Genomic DNA, 18,263 nt, shown 5'->3' with positions numbered 1-18,263 from the left:
TTGATTTGTTTAATAGTATGCGAGTGGAAAAGCTCTTCGAGCTATAACTTCAGCATGGGAATCATGAACAACATCACCAAAAGGGCGTAACAGAGAACGTCCAACACACTTTGTTCCAGTTCCCATTGCAACTACCTTCAAATCTTTAACCGAGTAATAAATATATATAAAGTTTGTTTTGTTTTTCCTTCTATTTTGATAAAAAAAAATTTGAAACTTGGATAGTGGGTAATGCAAAAGGGAAGAAGATAACCATTGGAAGGAGAAGAGAGAAGAAAAGCAGCCAAAACGGCGACTTCACGGCTTGAGGTTTTCCTTTCTTGGGAAGAGAAGTGTAGGAAAAAAGAACATTTTCAGATACCCTTTGGCTCCAACTTTTTGTTTCCTCAGAAGATGAAACCGAAGACTCCATCTCCATAGCTCTTTCCGCCGCCGCAGCCGCAGCCGCAGCCGCAGCCCCCGCTTCTAGAGTTTTAGTTCTTCCCTATTAAAGGGAAAGAGTTTATAAAAGACATTACTTGAGAAAGTAATATCTCCTGCTTAAGAAAATGATGTCTTCTCATGATCTAAGTAGTATAATTATATTAATATTAAATTAATTATTCTCATCAACACATGGAATCACTTAGGTAGAATGATTTTCCATAGTTTTGACGTGAATAGTCTGTAGTCTATTTTTAAGCAAATCTTATAAAATGATAAAAAAAAATTCACTTAAGTTAATTTGCTTTAAACAAATCCTATTTGCTAGTGCTTCTAGACTCTTCCATTTCTATCGAAGCCGCATTTCTCTTTAACGTTCTCTGCTGGCGATCACCACTCCTCAAGGTTCCTCAAATTCCTTTTCTACCAAAACGATACGCAGAGGAAAATTCAATTTATTAATTAATTATTATGTAGTGGGATTGGGATATTGATTGGAATGAATGTGGCGTGCAAGAGAGGATTGTGATAAAAGGGAGGGTGCAGGTGGTGGGGTATAGGAACTGGATCAGTGAAAAAGCCACGCGGTTAGGGATTAAGGATTGGGTGCGGAACCGGAAAGATGGGTTTGTGGAGGCTCTGTTCTCAGCAAGCATCAATGCGGTGCAGGAAATGGAGCAAAGGTGTCGTCGTGGTCCTCCCGATGTTGTGTTGTTGGTGTTCTTCTTTGGGATGTGTGAATGGGTCGAAGAGTGTTCATTCAAGAGGTGGAGGAAGGGGAGAAAGGAGAGGGAGAGGGAGAGGGTGGGGAACAAAAGGTATAAGGAATTTGCTGCTGAACTTTAGGCCATTGGCAAAGTAAAGCACCCATTTTTTTTTTACATGATTCGCTTATGCGAATCTTAATGCAGATTGCAACTGCAGAAGATCTGAATTCATTCTAAATGGGCATAGTTTGGGGCACCCTAAAGTGCATGGCCTCAGCGTGGGCCACGACCAATTAGGTTTGTAGGGCACCAATTTGTTGCTGAAGAGATGAGATTGCCCCTACACACCCATACAAAAAGGCCTTTTATTCTTGCATTTGCCTCATTCACCATGCTGTGCTTACTGCATCACCTCGTGGAGGGGGAGGAAGAGGAACTCCCATTGAGAATACCCAGAAACAACTTTGATCTAAGAGAAAGGGACAGTTTTCCATAGATTTTTTTTATCAATATTTAAAATTTATTTTAAATATGTTTAGAGATTGATTTATAAATATTAATTTTGAATAATAAAATATTTTAAATAGAACAGAACTTATTTAGTGTATCACTTAACATAAAAGAGTAGAGAGAGTGACTAAATTGTGACATGAGAGTTACTAAATTACATTTTAAATGAGTCAAAAGACTGAATCTTAAAAAAGAAAATTCAATAACTTATCTCATTACTTTTATATGGATTAAAATCATAAATAAGAATAGTATTTTTTGTTATGTTTCTCTTTTCAATATTTGTATGCACAAAATAGAAAAAACTAATACATTTTTAAAAATATTTGTGTAAGGAATATTAAAAATGATGTAACTTTTTATAATATTTATAAAATGACCTTCAAACAGTCTTTTCGCAAACCAAACGAAAGTCTTTATTTTACGTTTAAAACTTCTTACTTTATCAACTCTTGGTTAGCTTATGTCTTTCTGTCAAAATCTCTGTTTTGAGAGTCCCCACCTAAAATTTGGATCTCAAGTTTCTTCTTTATGGAGGCCTTGGGCGTGTGGATGTGATACTGTGAAGTTATTTCCATTTATTCATCGCAACTCAAAGAAACGAGTTGATGGAGAAAACTTCAAAAGGAACTAAATTCATCCAACTAGTACAATTCACTAATGGCTCATTTCGTCTTATTACTTTTATTTAACTTCAAACTTTTTGCTTAACATTGACATCAACTAATAGCTAAATACTAACTGAGTACAATTCAAATCCCCTTCACACTTGCTGTATCATGAATCTTCATAGAGGGTATGGTCTAGCAACAACATGAAGATGTTCCCTCCTGTGCATTGAGATGCCAAAAACTTCAGTTAGGTCCAAGTCTTTGGCTGTAACACCAGGAGGAAGCTCCCAATCAAAACTGTAAAGGAGTTGAGCTAAAGCAAGCTCAACAACAGCAGTGGAAAAAGTAATACCTGGGCAACCTCTTCTACCTGCTCCAAATGGTAATAGCTCAAAATCTTGCCCTCTATAGTCAATGTTACTCCCTAAAAATCTCTCTGGTTTAAATGCATTTGGATCTTCCCAACTTTCCGTGTTCCTACCTATTGCCCAAGCATTGACAAAAAATCTTGTTTTAGCTGGAATTTTGTACCCCTCTATGACAACATCCTCCATGGATTCTCTTGGGACTAACATTGGAACCGCAGGATGCAACCGAAATGTCTCTTTGATGATAACTCTCATGTACTCAAGTTGATGCAGGTCATTCTCTTCAACAACCTTTCTTTCTCCTAAGACACTCCTCACTTCCTTTTGTGCTTTTTCCATAACCTTTGGATTCATTAGCAACTCTGTCATTGCCCAATCAAGGGTAATGAAGGTTGTATCAGTTCCTGCAGCAAACATGTCCTGCAATAACACAAAGGGTTGTCATTTGTCAATTAAGCAAGGTGAAAGTTGTACATTTTCACTGATTTCTTACAAATCATTAAATGGGGTAACATAAATGAAAACAAAGTGATATTTTTATAATTAAAAATAAAAAACATTTTCTCAAACCAAATAGCTTTTTTAAATTATTAAAATGAGAGTTTATTCTGTACCAACACGTGGGTACTAAGGTTTCACTAACCAAAATGATTGCTTTGATATTATCCGTGGTGAGAGGCATCTCATCCGAGTCATTCTTCTGCACCTCGAGCAAAACATCAACGAGATCCTTATGCTCCTGTATTTTATTGGAACCTATGTGTTCATTCAGTATCTGATCAAATAATTGATCAAATCTTCGAGAAGTGTCTTGGAGTCTTGACTTCATACCAGTTAAGCTGTGTATGAACTCCAAGGAAGGAAAAAAGTCACCAACACTGAATCCTCCAAGTAGCTCTTGGTACTCATCAAGCATCTTTTGGAACCCATGTCGTTGATAATCTCCTCCTTCCGAAAAGCCCCTTCCAAATGCCACTCGGCAAAGGACATCATTTGCATAGAGTCCCAACATCTTAGACAAATCAACAGTGCCTTGACAAGACCCTTTAACCCTATGAACTAAACGAGCAACTTCTTCTTCTCTAACTGAAATGCATGAGAGTACCCTTTTGGCACTTAGAAGCTCAAGTATGCAAATTTTTCTTATATGCCTCCAATAAGCACCATAAGGAGAGAAAACAATGTCTGTGCAGTTGTAGAAGAGGTATTTGGCTGAGAAGAGTTGTGGACGGCTTGAAAGTGCAAGATCATGGGTTTTCAACACTTCCTTTGCAAGTCTAGCTGAGGAAACAACCACGGTTGGGATTTGACCAAGTTGCAGGAAAAATATGGGTCCATAGTTCTTAGCAAGTCTTTGAAGAGCTAGGTGTGGAGAGGTACCTAGCTGGTGGAGGTTGCCTATGATGGGTATGCTAGGAGGACTTGGAGGGAGATTGGACCTTACATTTCTTGCCTTTTTCATGAAGAGGTGTTTTATTAATAGAACTATGAATACGAAAATGGATATAAAGAGTAAAAATGGTATATAGCCTTCGTTCAGCCATTGGAATAGAGCCATTCTGACAAAGTAAGCAAGTGCAGCCCGTGTAGAGAGTGCAAGATCTACAACACTCGTGTCTTGAGTTTATATCATATCCTTCGGTGCTCGTCCTTTTTATCCACTAATTTTCACGGGGTTATTATAATTACCGACAATATTTATGAGCGTATACTTTTTGTAAAATGTTAATTGATTTTAAGCAATTAAAAATATTATTGTTCAACTTTTTAAATTTTAATCTTACATGTTATATAAAAAAGTATACATCTTATCTTTTATAATTTATAAAAAATTATAAATTTAAACCTCTAAACTAAACTGACAAGTTTAAATTTAACTGACAAATATACAATTTTAAAATATTATAATATAATTTTAATATATTAATATAACTTTTATCTATTTATATATACATTTGTTGAAAAGTTTAATGAAATGTCGGTCTCTCATCCAAAACTTTTGCTACACCTTTTTTTTGTCTTTTTTTAAAGAATTTTATTCTATTCAAAATTTTAAAATTTTAATAAAAAAATATTACTATTTTATAAGATCATTTATTATTTTTTATATTGACATGTTATATTAGAATTAATTTCAATGTAATCAATTAAAATTTTTACTTTTTTAATATTAATAATTTGAATTTCAAATTTTTATATAATTATTTATTATTAAAGGTAAGAAAAATCTCATCCACTTTACTATTCTTAGAATGAGAATTTGATGCCAAATTTGATCCAATACAATACTAACATTCTCAATCTTACTATTCTTTAATAAGTCCATCTTTTCATTGGGAAACAACAGTCTCACTCTTTTTTCTTATTTTTCTTTTTTCATTCTTCTACTCTTTCTCAACACTTTCTATTTGCATAGTTATAGGGACATTGAATGATCTTTTTCATTATTAAGAGGTATATTTACTTCTTCTTCTTTTTCGTACTCTTTTTAGTTTTAGTTTTTTTTTTAATTTCAAAAATATACAATCATGGTTTACTTTTTTTCTTGCTTTTTTTATTATTTAATTGTACATATCATTGATTTATTTTAATACGATATATTGAGAATTCATAATTTTTAAAATTTTTCTTTTTGACGCATATTTGTTAAGCATTTTTTCATTATTTGACAAAAATAAATGTTAATGATTAAGTCATCTTTTAACAAAATTAGGTTTTATTTTATTTTTATTTTTTCTTTCATTGTGTTTTTTTTTTTTTTAGAATATGTGTTTAGAATGTGAAAAAATTATCTTTTTACACTACATTGTTAAAATACTCTATTAATATTGTAGACATTAGTATTATTATGAAAATGAATTTTGACTCTAGTTTTTAAAGTTGATGACATTAGTTTTTCAGGAGTTATTTGATGTTTATAGAAGTTTCATAAGGTGAAGAATTCTATTTCATCTAATTTTAGATATGTTGCTCATATGAAAGTTTTTAGCATTCCATATTTTCATTAGTGTCTAGCTAATAGGCTGGTTTTAAGAAGGTTGTAGAAATCTCCTTTGAGAGTCTCTTACCAATTTTAGCACAAATCTTAAATATTCTTGTTGTGTGATAGGGAATTTTAACTATTTTGTTTGATCACGAGAAAAAATGAGTGGCCCAACAAACTATAAAGCTATTATAAAATTTGCTTCTTTTCTTGATCTTTGTGGATTTAGGTTTTAAAGAGTCCTTTATACTTAACCTAAAAGGAGTTCAAAGGAAAGAATTGATAGATTACTTGTTAATAATAATTAGAGAATTTCTTTTCAACACTTTTTTCTAATTCATGTTTCTATTATGAAGTTTGATCATATAGTTCTTTGGTTAAAATTAAGACTCAATCCTTCCCTTGTAGAAATTTAAGCTTTTTGAAGTTCTAAGCTTATTAAATTAATTACCTTAATTTTTCTAATTAAGTGAGGTGCTGTTGAAATTAAAATGTTAATTGACAAGATAATATTAATTATTTTAAAAATACAATCACATATCAAAACAGATAAACTTTTGACATTATCTTTAACAGAAAGCAAAGAATTTTCAATAGGATAGAGATGATTCATAGTAAATTAACTAATGAAAAAAATTATTTTTTATTAAAGCTCATTAAGAACCTTTAGGAAGATTATGAAAGGATTTTAGATTATAAAGAAGTCTTTTGGTTCCACTATTACATAATAAAGTAGATTAATATAGGAAATAAGAATTATAAATTTCTTTATCAAGCTACTTTAATTCATAGGCATAAGAATACAATTGAAACTTTATTGAATAATAATGCTAATTGGCTTCAGAATTTTATAAAATTTAAAAATATAGTCATTTGTATTCTTTTAAACTTTATTTTGATCCTAATCTAGTTTGTGATAGGATTAAGATTGTAGCTTATTTTTTTATTCTAAGTAATACAAAATTTGTTTGTTTAGATTGAGAGGTTTCTAAAGGGATTAAAAATGCCTTAATTTAGTGTCGATAATTAAAAGTCCTTAATTTGAATGCAATGCATGTTTTATTCTTTGAATCTCAATAAGATGCTTTCCACGCTCATGTTTTAAAATTTATTAAAAATGTTTTTGTTTATCCTACTAAAATTTAGAGTGCTAATCAAACTATTTTAATCTTAATTCTCAAAATTATTTCCCTTATAAAGATTAATCAATTTATATTGATATCTCTTTGCAATGTGATTTGAAAAGCTATTGCTTGACTAATAGACTCAAATATTATTTCTTTATTGATTTTAGAAAATTAGTGTAGCTTTATCTAAGATAAACAAGATATAAATAATGTTATTATTCTTTAAGAAATAGTCTACTTTTCAAAAATATTAATAACCATAAATGATTTATGGTTATAAATTAGATTTGAAAAAATCTTATAATAGGATTAATTAAAAATTTATTAATGATGTTTTTGAAGAAGCTAGTTTTAGGCAAAATTTGTTAATTTAGTTTTTTCAATGCCTTTTTACTTTTTTTATGTCCATGGTGAACTCCTTGATAATTTTTGACCTTCTAAGGGTATCTAATAGGGTAACTCTGTATCTTTTTCTATTTTTGTTCTTAGGATAAAAAGATTAACATATTGCATTTAAGATGAGGTTAATTTAAGTGAGTGTAATCATTTTAATTTTGGTAAGAAATTTATTTCATGCCCCTATAGCAAAAACTTCTCATTAAATCAAGACTATTCAAAGAGTTTAAAACTTCTCATGCTATGCTTCAAAACATAAAGTGAAAAAGGATAAGTCAAAGGTGCATTTTCTAATAATATGAATCATATGTTTAATATGGAGTTTAGCATAGAGCTAGAAATTTAGTTTAAGTGGAAGGCTAGCACAAAATTCCTTTTTTGGTAGAATATCACTTCTTAGTATTCCTAATTACATTAAGTAGACTCATTTTAGTCCTATTGCAGTATAGGAGGATATTAATAGAATTTGTAAGAATTGTATTTGGAGATCTTTTGTTTCTCATAAAAAATATCATTTTATAGCTTCAAATAAAATTTGTTCTTCTAAAGATGATGGTGAATTGGGTCTTAGAGATTTGCATAAGGTTAATTTATCCTATATAAATAAATTAAGTTAAAGTTTGATTAACTACCTTAACAATATCTTGGTAAAGATTTCAAAGGATAAATATAAATTGAATTGAAATAATAATCTTACTATTAAAAAAAGTCTAATTTAGTTTAGTTATTTGGAAATAGGGATGACAATGGGTAGGGTACTACAGTACCCATCTCCATACCCGCGTTTTAAAAAAATACCCGTACCCGGCCCCATACCCGCGTGGGCATGAACATTAATCCCCGTACCCGTACCCGTACCCGCATACCCGTCTTGTACCCATTACCCGCGCTTGTTTGAGAAAAAAATATTTATAAAGAAAAATATGTTTATATAACTTCACATAAGTAGCATAATAATACAAAAATTCAATATGTAGTTGGCGAACAAGGTACAAATATAGATAAAAAACAAATATTCAAAGATTATAAATGTTAAATGTATCTTAATATAATAATTTTCTAAACTAAAATTCTTAGAAACAATAAGTAAAACTAAACACACAAGTTATTTGTCAGTAATAATCCTATCTTGTGTGAGATTTGATTGATTGGTAATGTCAGAACGACAACGAAATAGATCTGTACAATGATTGTCCCTTCGTGTGGGATCACTTAGTAACCTCTTGTGACGACATTAACAATTAAATCTAATGAATAACATTTCATAGTTATTAAGTTTTAGTGAGACAGACATTGAGAATGAGAATAGAGTTAGAGTAGAGAAATTCAATACTAACAACAAAAAGTTGATACATAAAATATTTTTTTAAACTTTTGAATTTGAAATTGTAAGAAAAATAATAGATTTAATTAAAATAATATAATATAATTAATATCTATATATATATATATATATATATATATATACATATATATATATATTAATACTAGTATTTTTTAACTCATATACTATACGAAAGTATTTTATCAAAAATATAAATTTTTGAAAAATTATTTTAGTGAATTAAATATTTATAATGTATATAAATTTTAAAAAAAATAATTTGAATAAAAGATAAATAGTTACAATAAAATTTTATAATAAAGAAATATACGTGTATATTAAAAAAAATTATACTTTTTTATCTTAAAAAAATTAACAAATAAAAATTAACAATAATTTTTTATATTTATATCTTTTCAAAAATTTCTTTGAATGTGAATAAATAGTAAGAATAATATTATTTAGATTCAATAGATTATAGTTGTATTTGTAATACATATGTTGCATAGAAAAATATTATTTTAAATTAAAATATAAAAATAAATTTTAAATATTATTAATAAATAATAAGTTTACGGTAATAGTAGGTGATTGTAAAATTTATAAAATATTTATAATATATTTCTTATTTATCATTCACTTTATGATTTAAACATCAATATGATTTTATTAACAAAAATATTTGTGTAAAAAATATTTTATGTGTGTCATATATAAAGAATATTTTAAAAAAAGTCAATCTCATATTAACTATGTAATAATTAAATGATATAAAATAGTAAATAAATTTTTTTATTAAAAATATAAACTAAAATAATTTTTTTGGTTTACTTTATTATTAAATATATTTTTATATTAATCTTATATAACTTCACGTAAGTAATATAATAATAAAAAAATTTAATGCATAATTGTAGAATAAAGTTCAAGCATATATATATATATATATATATATATATATATATATATATATATATATATATATATATGCGGGTATGGGGTGGAGTGGGTACTTAGATACTCATACCCGCACCTATCCCCATTAAAATTTGCGAGTTTTTACCCACACCCATACCCGTATCCGTATAGCAGGTAAATACCCTACCCATTGTGGGTAAATTTTGCGAGTGCCTATTGGATACTTTATCCATTACCATCCTATTTGGAAACCAATTTGTAAAGTTTAAAACTAGACTACCCAAGGCCTATTTTAGGTAGTTGGAAATGGTTTAGTTGTAAATCTTTAGAAGGATAACTAGATTCTTGGTATCCCTGATTTGAAGATTTTGTCTAATAGTAATATTTCTAAACAGATAAATGAACTTTTGAGTTAGGATGTCCATCGAATTAGGTAAACCAACGAACTCGATAATCTAAACTGATCCAAACTGAAAAATAATTCAAACCAATGTTTAATGGGTCCGATCCAATCCAAATCAATAAAATCTGATGTGGTTTGGTTCAGACAACAGGTGACATTGTGTCAATCTGAACATATACCCAATTAACCCGATGAATACTACTTAGTAATAAATCATGTGACTCACATAGAGATCCCTGACACTTATTTTGAATTTATTTTTTTTGTTTTGAATTTATGTATTTGTATCGAAATATTGTGTAATTGTGTTAAAATTATGTGTCAAGAATTATTCTAATAAAAAAAATAAAGTTTTTTCTATTTTTTATGTCTTTTATTTTATATTATTTAATCAGATAATTCGATGATCTAAACAAAACCAAACCTCAGATTGGTTTGAATTTTTAAATTTTTTTCACAAATTCAAACCAAACCAAACTAATCCATTTTGATTGGTTCGAATTATTTTTTCTCCTAAACCTGAACCAAACCAACCCTGGACATTCCTATTTCTAGTTGTTTGTTTTGCCTCAAATAGGGAATAAGAGTAGAGTAAAATAAATCTTTAGTACTCAATTAGTCTATGAACTAAACTAATATCTAATATTGTTCCCTTTAATTTTATTTTTATTCAAAGTTAGTAATTTTAATTGTCAAAATAACATTTTAAAAACTATTTGAAAATGACCAAATCTAAAAAAAATTAGAACTATTTTTCAAAAGATGTCTCATAATAGACTTCTTACTACTAAGGAAATATGTAAAAGAGGTTTGTTGCTTCTGATATGTGTCAAAGATGTCATTTGGATTCTTAGTCTATAATGCATATTATAAGTGATTACTTTGCTGCTATAAAATTTCAATCTACACTGATTCCTAATAGTTATTAAGTCAATTTAATTTGTGTCTTATTAGGTAGTTAGAATTTAACTTGCAGAGTACTTGCCTAAATGGTATAATAATTGAAATATTCTATTTGAGGTTGCTATTTGGATGCTTTAGAATAAAAGAAATTCATGAATTTTTAATAAGAAAGCTTAAAATAGTATCTTTTTAGCATTCCATGTTATAATTATGCTAGCTATGTTATTTCTAATTTTTGGTCTTTTGAAAATTATTTACTCAAATATGTGAAATATGAAGCAATTATATTTTTGGATTTTTTTTTAATTATACATTGAAACTAAATATAGATGGATCAGTCAACTTGCCGAAGAAAAAAATAACTTGTAGAATTTTAGTTTGAGATGCTTAAGGTAAATTCATAGCAGATTTTGTTATTGCTCCTTAATTTTAGCAAAGTTAGGTCTTTATAATTAAAGAATTTAAACTTGTAAAATATTTTAGAAATAGATTCTCAATCAAAATTCACTTAATTTATTTAAATATATTGCAATAAATTATAACCTTTAATTTATGAAATTAAACATTTATTTTAAATTTATATAAAAATTAATTTAGCCATATATTTAAGAAAATTATATTGAATATTTGATAAATTTTTTGTATTTTATTTTCATTTTAAGAAAGAATGTCTTTGAAGTTAGATTTTTTTAATAATTTTTAGTTTTTATTTTATTTGAGCTTTTAAGCCAGTTAAATGTAAAAAAAAAATACATGTTGAGTATAAAAAATATATATTAATTTAAATACATAATTATTTATGATAATAATTTATACAATTTAAAATATTTATTTATTTAATAATAATTATATTTTTATTTTACATCTTATTTATATACTTACTTTAAATTATTTTTTATTTAATAATTTATTAAATAAATTTTGTCTCTTCATCCTAAGTGTTATGCATCTCTTTGGATAATCATTATTTTATAAGTTTGTTTTATAATAAAAATTAAATAATTTTTTAACTTTAAAAATATGTTAAAATGTGTATAGGAAAATAGTTAAAATTTTTGAAATATAAATAAATAATTATCTACAAAATCAATTATTTAATTTTATAATAATAAAGATGTTTTTGTAATAATAATGATTCTTTATGATCGCGTGAAGGTTTAGACACGGCATATGCAGCAGCACATGGAATTATTCTAGCCCCCACCAATAATTACTAACCATGGTTAAAAGATGGACCAGCCCTGACCATAGCCTATGGTTAATACCACAATCATATAACGCCAGGATCGACACTAAGAGGACACGTGTACGGTCGTATTTCGTCCCAACCAATTGAAGGGTGGTTAGAATTAGGGTTCATTGTCTGCGAAGGAAACCTTATCTTTTCACCTGAAACTTGCCCCCTTGTACCCTGTTTTCTCAATTTGCCTTTGATTTTGGTTCTGTAACTGCAATCATGGAGATGGAGCGCATCGTTGACTTTCCTCACACCTACATGGATCGACCCCCGAGAAAGAGGGCTCGTTTGGGCTGGGATATAGCTGAGGTCCCTAAGGTAACCTTTTTCTCACCTTGAAATCTCAGATCTCATGATTTTTTTGAGGTTTTTTATGTCTCTTGTTGTAGATCTGGTGGATTTTTTTTGTAGATTAGGTATGATTGGTTCAGGTAACGTTGTTTCTTTTGTCTCTTATGCAGATACAGATTTCAGGTTTTATCCAATGATTTTTTGTTTTGTTTGATTGATTGATCTATTAGGTTTTGATTTTATTTTTTTTTGTATGTGATGACATTTCTTTTTATGATTTTTCAGCAAGTTTTATTTCTTGTGCAGAAATTTAACATTTTAATTATAATATCTGACTGTTCTGGTGAAGGTGTTGTTGTGATTGTTTCTTTCTTTTATTTTTTGTGTTGGTGTGTTGTTTTTAAGTTTAATTTAGTGTACTGGAATGCTTGTTTATCTTACTCTTGACATGTTCTGTGGTAATTTGAGATGGGGGCAAGTGCATAGGTGAGAATTCATGATGGTAGGATGAAATATTGTTTCTTTTAACCTTAAGTGGTACATGTATGGATGACTGTGTGTAGGCTCAGGTAGGATTGTTTTGTGGACAAGAGGTTGAGAATATTTCAAGCTATGCTCCTTCAGAACATCCCTCTAGTTCTCTGTATAAGGGAGTTGCTCGAAATGGTTCTCCCCCATGGCGAGATGATGACAAAGATGGCCATTACATGTTTGAGCTTGGAGAAAATTTAACTTCTCGCTGTAAATACACTTTACCATCATTAAGAAGTTTACATTCATGGCCGAGTTGTTGTTTAACTTTTGTTTTAGTTAAAACTGTAAATTAATTGAAAAATTCTGCATGTAAATTCCTATGCATTATGTATCCTCTCTCCCTTTACTTTCAAACATGGACTTAATTTGAAGTATTGGTAACACTTAAGTAATCATGTTTCAGCTTTAGGAACCATTTAGTATTATTAATGAAATAATACATGTTCCTTGATGTACAACCATTTTGAGCGTTGGATGTTCTAAAATAGATCTTGGAATTGGTTTCATTGTCCAGGGTTGCATTATTTACTCTCTGTTTACTTGATTGCAGATAAGATCCATAGCAAAATGGGAGAAGGAACTTTTGGGCAGGTCTTGGAGTGCTGGGACAGAGAAAGGAAGGAAATGGTTGCCATAAAAATTGTCCGAGGGATAAAGAAGTACAGAGAGGCAGCCATGATTGAAATTGAGGTCCTGCAACAGCTTGGAAAACATGATAAAGGTAGCAATCGGTAAGTATTTTGAAGTGAAAATTTGTTACATATGATATGATACAACATATCATCTTTGGTCCCATTGCATTGGTTAAATTGTTTTATTCCTTGCAGTTGTGTGCAAATACGGAACTGGTTTGACTATCGTAATCATATCTGTATTGTAAGTATTTGATTGATTTGTGATGTATTGATTTCCCCAATATACATTATTTTTGGGGGTTAAGACATGGGTGAATTCAAATGGTTGCAACAGGTGTTTGAGAAACTTGGACCAAGCTTATACGATTTTCTTCGGAAAAACAATTATCGTTCATTTCCCATTGATCTTGTCCGTGAGATTGGCTGGCAACTATTGGAATGTGTAGCATGTGTGTAGTATTTACTTGAACAAGTTTCTTTTGACCTATTTCATCCATTTCCATTCCTTTTTTGTGAAAATTACGGTCCAATACCGTCATTAATAGATCATTGTAGTACTTCATCTTATCTTATTGTATAGCATTACATGTAAAGTATTATTGTTCTATTATTTTTGTCAATGAGGTTGGCTTTCTAATGATGTTTTATTTTTATTTTTTTGTAATATTGCAGTCATGCATGACTTACGCATGATCCATACTGACCTGAAGCCTGAAAACATACTTCTAGTTTCACCGGAGTATCTTAAAATTCCTGACTACAAGGTACTCTTGTTATTTATGTTGGTGCATTTTTTTTAATGATCTGGCTTTTGCTGTTTCAAGGTTAATTGTACTAAATGATGTACTCTCATTGCTGATGTGAAAGAGAAAGTTTCTATTTAATTTAATGACAAATTTTATCTTTGTAAACATAAGAGGACTGTAAAATGACTTTTAAATTGCTGTTGGTTATGGCCACTTTGGCTTCTTGTTTAGTTGCATGCAAAAAAAAAAAAGAGCTTTATAGGGAAAGTACAAAGGACACCAAGTGGCTGACATGCATTTTTCTTAGGTCAGATACTGAAATGTAATTACTGACATCCATTGTTTATGTAACAGAGTTCATCCAGATCACCTAGTTCCTTTTTCAAGAGAGTGCCCAAGTCAAGTGCTATAAAGGTTATTGATTTTGGCAGCACTACATATGAACGACAAGATCAGAATTACATTGTATCAACCCGTCATTATAGGGCACCTGAAGTTATCCTTGGTATATATACTCAGGAAAAAAACACTATGGTGGAAAAAATATTGCATTTTGTAGTTTATTCTGTTCATATGCTGCTATACTTACAAAACATGATGATGATGCCAGTTGAATACTTATTATTAGCAACGGTTTTGTAGGGCTTGGGTGGAGCTATCCGTGTGATGTATGGAGTGTGGGTTGTATATTGGTTGAATTATGCACTGTAAGTTTGTGACTGAATACTTCCGAGCTACATTATCCAGTTTTTGTTGTTTTTTAAGTCAGCTAATGAGCTTCTATTGCAGGGTGAAGCTTTGTTTCAGACTCATGAAAATTTAGAGCATCTTGCTATGATGGAGAGGGTGCTTGGTCCTATTCCGCAGCAGATGTTGAAGAGAGTTGAGTAAGTGATTTACTGTTAGAAGTTTCTATCATTACCAATACATTTAACTTGAATATAATGAGTGTTTATGTTACTTTGCATATTTAGCCGACATGCAGAGAAATATGTCCGAAGGGGTAGATTAGATTGGCCAGAGGGTGCTACTTCGAGAGAAAGTATTAAAGCTGTGATGAAGCTACCCCGACTACAGGTTTGTTCTCAAATCTAGTGATGAAAATGTTCTATATAGTTTTTAATGCCTTCAGATTTTACTGTATCAAGCAATGTTGAGTAGTTCATGTTGGCTTCACTTAGTTCTTACTCGAATTTTTTCTTAATTAATTGCAGAACCTAATTATGCAGCATGTTGATCATTCAGCTGGAGATCTTATACATCTTTTGCAGGGGTTACTTAGATATGACCCATTTGAAAGAATCACAGCTAGGGATGCTATGAGGCATTCCTTCTTTACGAGAGAGCAACTTAGGAGATGATTGGCCATTTAGATGTCTTGTAAACGAATGTCCTTTCTAAGTAATAGATTGCTCGAGTGCAAATATATAGCTACATGGAGGAAGCCACTGGGGTATGTAAATATTTATATCTTTGGCTTGTGCGGTTAGTGAGGATGGTTTTCAGCACTTACACCTCAGAAGCCTGTCTGTCCCAACCCTTTTTCTAATTGAATGAATATGTTCTTATAACCTGATATCCGTTTATTAAAAAGAAAAATAAAAACAAGCTAGACATCCGAACTCCACCACAAATTTAGGTGAAATAATTGAAGTCGTCCATAAATATCGAACATCGGCACTTCCCATAATGTTGATCCTTTTTGTTTTAATTCATTTGCTCAAACATCTGACAACATGAATGCATAAGTCCTTGGACATGGTTTTCAAACGTCTTGGTAAATGAATTTCTTCTCTTTATCATCAGTGAACTCTGATTTATCACTGAAATTTTCTTAAAATATTTTCAAGACTTCGGTGCGTAATGGCAACACAGTAAATTAGAAAATTGTTCCCATCGTCTCTCCTCTCTCTCTCTCTCTCTCTCTCTCTTTCTCTTCATTGAGTTTTGAGAAATTAAAAAAATTCAATAATTTACGGTATGACCGTCAGGTAATTTATGGAGACCTTGAGTTCTGAGAAAAAAGATGTCGAGAAAGAGTTGTTAATAATGTTATAAAATTTGGAATTCATCAGTTGGTTCGAATGCAAATATGACTTCGTTAGTTTTTGGATAATGAAAGAAGTAAAAAACAATAAAGAAATAGGCCGATGCTTTCAATGATCCCATGTTTTTGACCATCAACGGTCAGAAGAAAATTATCTGTTAATGCCGAATATTTGGGCATTGAAAGTTTTTTTAATATTTATTAAGGTTTAATTTTATTTTGTCTTGTTATAAATTACGTGTTGTAAGTATTTAATTTAGACACCTAATTTCAATGGATCTTGACTCGATATAATTTAAATGCACTAACAATGTAAGTCACTCAACAGTGTAAATTCATTTTATTTGTTTTACCCTTTTCAAAATAAGTATTAGTGTCGCGTCATAAATTTTGTTACTATTGTAATTACTATTGTTATTATCTCTATCATCGTTATTGTCACGGTTACTACTACTATAATTTAATTATGATTGTTCTTACACTACAACAAAAATATTTATTAGTGATCAATTTAGTGACAAACAAAAATTAGTTGCTAAAACTAACCAAATTAGTGATCAACAATAATTATAAAAATAAGAAAATAAAAGAAAAAATGAGTGACCAAATTTTTCGATCACAAACATTAATTATGCATTTGGTCACTAATTTAGTTGCTAACTCAAACATGCTAACTGAATTGTGACTAGAAAGAATGCTTAGAAATTCGTTGAGTTCGCTTAAGCAACATCATTTACGCTTAAGCAAAATTATGCTGAAAGAAAAGAAATCCAAACTTGTTGAATTCACTTGAGCTAATTTATGTTCACTCAAGCAAATTTTAGGTAGAAACAGTGCTATATTCTAGGAGTGCTTATTGGTTGGATTGAGCTTGATCCTAGTACAACCAAAACCTTTAATTTTTTTATCCAATTGTACCCACTAACATAAATGAGCGACTAAGTTTTTGGTTATTCAGGTTACATTTTGTGGTGGGTGGGTCTAAATGGCAATGAGTTTATTTGGGCCACAATAATTTTATTGAACCGGATTAAATTCAAGATTCATTTTGACAAAATTTATATTTTGTCAACTAAATCTACAAACTTTATATAAAATTGTTCAATATAGAACTAAAGCATTGAAGAAAAAAATAGGACCTTGACCCAATTGTGTTCATACATTTGTATTGCAAAAAGTATTGACAAAAACATATAATTTAGCAATATAGCACAAATAATGTTAAACTCAAATTCTCAAAAGTCTAATGGAACTTCAATGCAAATACATTAGATGAAAACTCATAAATCAAAATTGTCCATGTTAAACCAATAGAAGTATCAAGCATTGTCCAATCCATTGAATCAAATGAGATATCATTCACCACACAAATGTTGAATTTCTTTCACCCAACAAAAAGATTTAAGAATAATGAGAAACTAGTTAAGAAATTAATGAACAATTGAATTATGCTTATCCAAGAGATTTAAAAACTAGTTAAATTACCTTTAAAAATGGCAATGCTAGCATGCTCCAAGAATGCAACTAGACAAATTCAGTTCCTATTTTACATCATGTAAAAGCTAAGAGAAAAATTTATTCTAATCCTTAAGGCATATAAATTTCTTACAAATTTAATAAGAATTTAGTGAACACTCACAGCAGAAATTCTTTGAATGTGAATTGCAGGAATACAAAGAAAATGAGGATGCGACATATTACCATAGTTCTTTAAAAAAAAAATACAACACAAATGATTGAATATTTAACTGAAGTTATAGAACAAATAAGTCATAAATACAATCAAGTACATACAAATTACAAACATACAATCCACAAATAAAATTTAAAGTCCATGAGAATAAATTATAAATTTGATTAAGTTAATGGAAAATAAAATATTCAAATAACTTCCACCAAAAATAGTCATAAGTTAACCAAATATTAAGTTAATAAATTGAATGAATCAGAAATCACTCCAAAAAAAAAATGTATTAAAAGTAACATTAATCAAATATTGAGTTAATAAATTGAGTGCATCACAAATCACTCCAAAAAACAAGAAAATATTAAAAGTAACATTGTAACAGATAAAAAAATGAATGGAATATTTTAGTAGTT

General features: G+C 29.6%; 2 protein-coding genes across 6 annotated transcripts; one reads left to right on the top strand and one right to left on the bottom strand.

Moving 5' to 3' along the window:
• Positions 1 to 2,233: 2,233 nt before the first annotated feature.
• LOC113850299 (cytochrome P450 71A1-like) lies at positions 2,234 to 4,248 on the bottom strand. 2 transcript variants are annotated; one of them, XM_027480793.1, is made up of 3 exons: positions 3,263 to 4,248; positions 2,604 to 3,039; positions 2,234 to 2,470 (listed from the first exon to the last, which is right to left on the bottom strand). In XM_027480793.1, the coding sequence occupies exons 1-3, from the start codon at positions 4,175 to 4,177 to the stop codon at positions 2,418 to 2,420; spliced, it is 1,404 nt and encodes a 467-aa protein (XP_027336594.1). In that variant the 5' UTR covers positions 4,178 to 4,248; the 3' UTR covers positions 2,234 to 2,417. The 2 variants fall into 2 exon arrangements, with proteins under 2 accessions (XP_027336594.1, XP_027336584.1); XM_027480783.1 differs by having other exon boundaries at positions 2,235 to 3,039.
• Positions 4,249 to 11,977: 7,729 nt separating this feature from the next.
• LOC113864887 (serine/threonine-protein kinase AFC2) lies at positions 11,978 to 15,688 on the top strand. 4 transcript variants are annotated; one of them, XM_027499108.1, is made up of 12 exons: positions 12,132 to 12,228; positions 12,300 to 12,341; positions 12,765 to 12,942; positions 13,286 to 13,466; positions 13,563 to 13,611; positions 13,705 to 13,819; positions 14,043 to 14,134; positions 14,471 to 14,621; positions 14,759 to 14,823; positions 14,906 to 15,003; positions 15,091 to 15,193; positions 15,331 to 15,645. In XM_027499108.1, the coding sequence occupies exons 3-12, from the start codon at positions 12,909 to 12,911 to the stop codon at positions 15,475 to 15,477; spliced, it is 1,035 nt and encodes a 344-aa protein (XP_027354909.1). In that variant the 5' UTR covers positions 12,132 to 12,228; positions 12,300 to 12,341; positions 12,765 to 12,908; the 3' UTR covers positions 15,478 to 15,645. The 4 variants fall into 4 exon arrangements, with proteins under 4 accessions (XP_027354919.1, XP_027354901.1, XP_027354909.1 ...); XM_027499100.1 differs by lacking the exon at positions 12,300 to 12,341 and having other exon boundaries at positions 11,997 to 12,228; positions 15,331 to 15,683; XM_027499118.1 differs by lacking the exons at positions 12,300 to 12,341; positions 12,765 to 12,942 and having other exon boundaries at positions 11,978 to 12,228; positions 15,331 to 15,688.
• The last annotated feature ends 2,575 nt before the right edge of the window (positions 15,689 to 18,263 follow it).

Source organism: Abrus precatorius, unplaced genomic scaffold (assembly GCF_003935025.1).
Source record: "Abrus precatorius isolate BTA unplaced genomic scaffold, Abrus_2018 Scaffold10, whole genome shotgun sequence".
Lineage (NCBI taxonomy): Eukaryota > Viridiplantae > Streptophyta > Magnoliopsida > Fabales > Fabaceae > Abrus > Abrus precatorius.
This window is presented reverse-complemented; position numbering and strand designations above follow the sequence as displayed.